Source organism: Phalaenopsis equestris, unplaced genomic scaffold, assembly GCF_001263595.1.
Source record: "Phalaenopsis equestris unplaced genomic scaffold, ASM126359v1 Scaffold000094, whole genome shotgun sequence".
NCBI lineage: Eukaryota > Viridiplantae > Streptophyta > Magnoliopsida > Asparagales > Orchidaceae > Phalaenopsis > Phalaenopsis equestris.
In genome coordinates, this window is record NW_018164536.1 from 642429 (window position 1) to 647835 (window position 5407).

Genomic DNA, 5407 nt, shown 5'->3' on the forward strand with positions numbered 1-5407 from the left:
TCTAGAATCAACAATCAGTGTCGAACTCGAATCCGAGGTCTTGCCAGAATCTTTCCTGCGCACCTCCTCAGCCAAAATCAAATCACGTATATCATCATATTTCAATTTAGATTTACCTGCAGAACTGCTAATTGTCATCCTCATGGCTTCCCAGTTATTTGGCAATGAAGCCAACAATATCAGCGCACGAATCTCATCATCAAAATCAATTTCAATAGATGACAATTGATTAGTGATATTATTGAACTTATTCAGGTGTTGAGCAACAGACACACCTTCCGCCATCTTCAGGTTGAATAACTTTTTCATTAGGTGCACCTTGTTATTCGCTGATGGCTTTTCATACATGTCTGATAAAGCTGCCATGAGATCTGCAGTAGTCCTCTCCTTGATGACGTTATGGGCAACGGATCTTGACAGGGTTAATCGAATAACCCCCAGAACCTGTCGATCCAACAGATTCCATTCCGCCTCGAACCAAATCTCTGATACCAGTTGTTATGAAAAAAACGACGACAATAAAACGAAAAATATATCGAGAAAATTACACCAGAAAAAGACGACACAAGATTTACATGGTTCGACAACTTCCCTACGTCCACGGAGCTGCAGAGGATTTTATTAGCTTTGAGGATTACACCGTCGACCACGTCGACTTACAAGAAAGAATTCTCTCTCTCTCTCTCTCTCACCTTCTCTCTCTCTCTAAACCGAGAGTCACACCAAGAAGAAGAAAATATAACTTTAAACTGTTTGGAGAGTAATGCACATCCCTGTAATCGTGAGGCCCCTTTTAAAGCTTCACAGTATTCAGCTTGTTTTGGTAATCTTTAATTTCGTGAATCCATGGAATCATGCTTTAATGACCCATATAAAGCCCATTAAGGCAAGTTATCAAATTCATTGTTTTTTTTTCTCTATAACAGGAGGGGCGGAAAATTAATCTGGTAAAACTTAATTAATTAAGTTTTCCTTAATTCTTCCTGTCAATAGAAGACAACTGCTTTAAATAAAAATTGGGAATCATCAAGCTATGACAGAGAATAAAATACATAAAGAAAAGAATTAAGAGCAGATAAATTAGAATCAATTTATCAAAGAATCTGCCGTAATAGGAAGTGGACCGGGTCTCCACCTTCCTCAACATTATCGAATGAAATCCTTAGTTAATAGCAAAGAATATATTTCGACATGTGCATTTGCTTGCACTATCCTTATTCATTTCGTTTATAAAATATGATAAATATATATATAAAAAAAAGGGGAATCTCTTTATCTAAAATCAAGAGTGATAGAATGAAGTGATAACCAAATAGAGAAATCAAGATATTTTAGTCAACTAATGAGAAAATATAAATCTAAAAGAATAAATATGTCTCCCATTAATAATGTCTCATTGTTCAATAAATTAATTGGTTGGGTAAAATATCTTGATTTCTCTATTTTGTTATCACTTCATTCCAACACTCTTGATTCTTGACATAGAGATTCCCCTTTTATTATAGATATTCATCATATTTTGTGCCTGAAATGAATAAGAATAGTGCTAGCAAATGCACATATCGACATGTATGAGATGATCATTAATAGATTGTTTAGCTGAAGAGGGTTTTGCGGCGAGAATAGCACGAGCTTAAGTAAGAAAAAATTGACTATGAGTGTATTAAAATAATTTTTTAAGGGAAATTAAGTTCTTCTTCTTAATAATATAGATTTTTAAGTTAATGGTTGTTATGTTATTTCACCATCATGATTAGGATTTAGGACCGCATTGATTATGTCCTCATAACCACCTTAAAACAACTTTAAATCATTGTCATTTTAATCAATGTCATTTTTCTTTGACTCAATTAATTCAATTCAATTTGAAGTTGACTAAAAAAATATTCATGGATAATTAAATTATATTGCACCTGTCTATGTATGTATCGATTTCATACATATTTAAATGATCACCCATATCCACTCATACACTTGCACATGTAGCGCTCATTTTTATAATTATATTCATGCTAAGCATACATTATACATGAAATATGCATATATGTTTATGTGTATTAGTGATTTTTTATATATGTGTAAGAATTTATGGATACAAATATTATTGAGATGGATCATTCCTTCTAATATTGTTTTACATCTGCCACTTGATAAAATTTTTAAAATCAAGATTATATCATTGATTTAATCATTCATTAAGCTAATGAAAATTGCAAGGAATATCATACTACATCTTTTTTGAAATTTAAGTTTAGCAATGCATTTAAGCACTCTCCTAACCATCTATTAAACTTGAATTATCAGCAAGAACTCATTTATTTTATTATGAGCGATTTAAAAGTCTCTAACTTTGTGCCTGTAATTATCTTATCATGCATTTGAAGCCATTTTTTCTGAAACTTTTATTGCAACCGATTGAAGATAAGACGAACTTAAAAAATTTTGCAATATTCGATGCCAATAATTTTAATCATGCGAAAAATAATTGATGGATTAGATTTTACATATAGAGGAGATGATAACATCACATCTATTTGGATAGACAATAGAGATGCTTCTTGAAGAAACATGCAAATGTCTATAATCTTTCTCTCTCTCTCAATATATATATATATATATCTATATATATATCTGTGTGTGTGTGTGTATTTGCGTGTCGTGTGCCATGACTTTTTGGTTGGCATCTGCGAAGTTAGTTATATATATATATATAATTTAACACTTTCAATTATTCTTTGTTGAAATATTACTTTTTTTTATGTTGCAATTAGATTTGTTCTTGTAAATTATAGCATCTGAAATTATGCATATTTCTTCTCTTATCATTGATTAAGGATGTTACAATGAAGATAATGTCATTTTCTCAACAAGGACCTCGAGCTGTTTGTATCCTCTCAGCCAATGGTGTGATTTCAAATGTAACTCTTCGGCAACCTGATTCCTCGGGCGGCACATTGACTTATGAGGTTCTCACCTTTTTTATTTACTCTTTTATTTAACTATAGATTTTGGAAATTATTATTTTCAAATATCTTCTTTGTGAAACCAAATACTTGATTTGAACAACTTAATTTATTAGTTGTCTATTATGATAGCTTTCTAGGTTCTATATTGCAAAGAAATTGAGGCATTGTAGATTTTTGCTTCCTTGGTGGTGTTTAGTTATGACTACATAAAAAGTGATGGTAAAGTTCTTGAGAAAATTGTATATGATTTTGAATAGCAAACTAATTTAATGTTGTTCCATTTGGTTGGTATGATCTTAGAAAAACATGTAGTTCATTTATTTATTTATTGATAGGCCTTGTGATCCATGGTTCTTTTTGTTACTGAATATGGTAGTGGGTAGACATTCATGGATCTAGTGTTTTAATTTTCCTATAAAACATAATGAAAATTATATTTAGGACTTTAAAATTCGCCTATGGTATCTAAAGATGGTTGCATTCCATGTTGTTTGAAAACGTTCCTAATAAATCAAATATATGATACTATAGCTGACTCAATATATCAAGTAATTAACTTAATTAATCAATGGCATAATTAACATGATTAAACCTCCATTATTAAATTTATTTTTAATCAAAAGTATCTTATTAGGTTTAGATTTAATTGGTACTCTACATTTCAACCTCAACTCTAAACAAATCTTGGTCTAACTATATAAATAAAAAGATTAATTATGCTTAATCCACCTTAAGAAATTTATTATCTTGAGTTTCTCATTTATATATCAAGAAACTTACAAGGAATGTTTGACTTTTCCTAAGCGATAAGACCTGTGCTTTTTTAAGGTATTCGGAGATGATATATGTGTTCATTATTATATTCATATTTTTTTATTATTTGACAATTTCTTATTTTACTGAAGGTAACGATATCATTTATTTGTATTGCGCCACTGTGATTTAAATTAATCTAATAAATGAAGGTCTTCATAATTTTTTTTTATCTCTACAAAAGATTGATAAGATGCCTCAATTTTACTTACTAATTTTAAACAACATATTTTATATGCCATTTAAGGCTCTAAATCACTTAGAAGAGTATTAATCTTTTTTTGTGGTGTCAACTATATGTATGTTGTTACATAAGATCAAAGGTTTATGTCAACAAAATCCTCTTTATCTTGTAAGGAAGATCTGTTATAATTTAATCTATTTTCCATGTGAGATGAATTTTCACTAGGAGTTTCAATTACATTGTTGGGTAGTGGTATTTACTTGGTAGAAATTTTAGAAATTTGGAAGTATTATAAATTTTTTTCCTCTACCGAGAATGTTACTTATTAGCACCATTGTTGCATGCCTTATGTCAAAGGCCTTAGGAGACACTTGCAAGGAAATATTTTGCGCCATCGAGATGACTTAAGATGTTCGAGTATTCTTTTTTCATCTTATTCTTAAGTAGTGTAAATTTTCTACTATCACTTGTTAGTTTGGGAATTTATTGCCATTATGGAAGGATCTTAGCTTGTCATTCCTATCGAGCTCCAACTTTGTTACGTGTTCGGTTTTTTTTTTTTTTTTTTTTTTTTTTTTGGCTTATTGGTTTCCTTTGTGCATACTTTAAGCGAAAGTCAATTACTTTTCTTTATCAAAATTATAAGAGAATATGGTGTGCACCTCACTCTTCTTGGCATTTGAAGTTTTTTTCACCTTTTTTTTTTGTGAGTGACCTTTGAATTTTAACTAGCTCAATTCCTTAAAATTTCCGGTCAATCTAATAGCTCCAAGAATGTTATGATATCAAACCCATACATTTGTACAACATCGTCCAGTCATCAGTATTTCTCATTATGGATCATAGTTCATAATAATCTTTCCATGCATGATTTTTACCACTAACTCCTTTTTTTTGCGCTTCTCTACTGTAAGGTTTACACTGGCATCCTCGGACATTACTATACATACCATTCAAAAGCAACCGCCAATAAGGCTAGTGATATTAACCAAATGTTGTGACGCACTGGCGAATCACACAAATAAATGTGTCATACAAGCAGTATACGGATAAGAGTTTTGAGTGTCAATCCCACTAGCAACGAGCTAAATTACAAAGTAAAAAAAAGTTCTAGCCTACTAAAATCAAACCTAGCTTGAATGTTCAAATGTTGATGTTAATGTAAAAATGTCTATCTTAATTTTTCAAAGTAGAATTCCTAAATTAAAGGTTTGAGGTCACTAGCAAAAGTAGTTTCTCCTCTGATTATGATCCTAAATACCTAGAGTTTAAGATTCAGTTGGTGATTATCGAGAGCGAAATTCTTCCTTAACCCCTTCCAATGTCAATAATAAAGTTAGGATCATCAACCAATTTAGTTCTCTAAATCTAGTGAAATTCCCACTTAGCAAGTACTCCAAAAAGTTTATGAGCAATATTCTTATTCTCCTAGTTAGTGAATTTT

At 30.8% G+C, this 5407-nt stretch overlaps 1 protein-coding gene across 1 annotated transcript in view; it reads left to right on the forward strand.

Annotated features, from left to right (window-relative positions):
• LOC110020343 (AT-hook motif nuclear-localized protein 1-like) overlaps positions 1–5407 on the forward strand; it is a 52489-nt gene that overhangs the window by 3785 nt on the left and 43297 nt on the right. The window contains exon 3 of the mRNA XM_020718411.1: positions 2835–2966. Within this exon, the coding sequence (XP_020574070.1) occupies positions 2835–2966 (132 nt within the window). The remainder of the gene's footprint in view (positions 1–2834; positions 2967–5407) is intronic.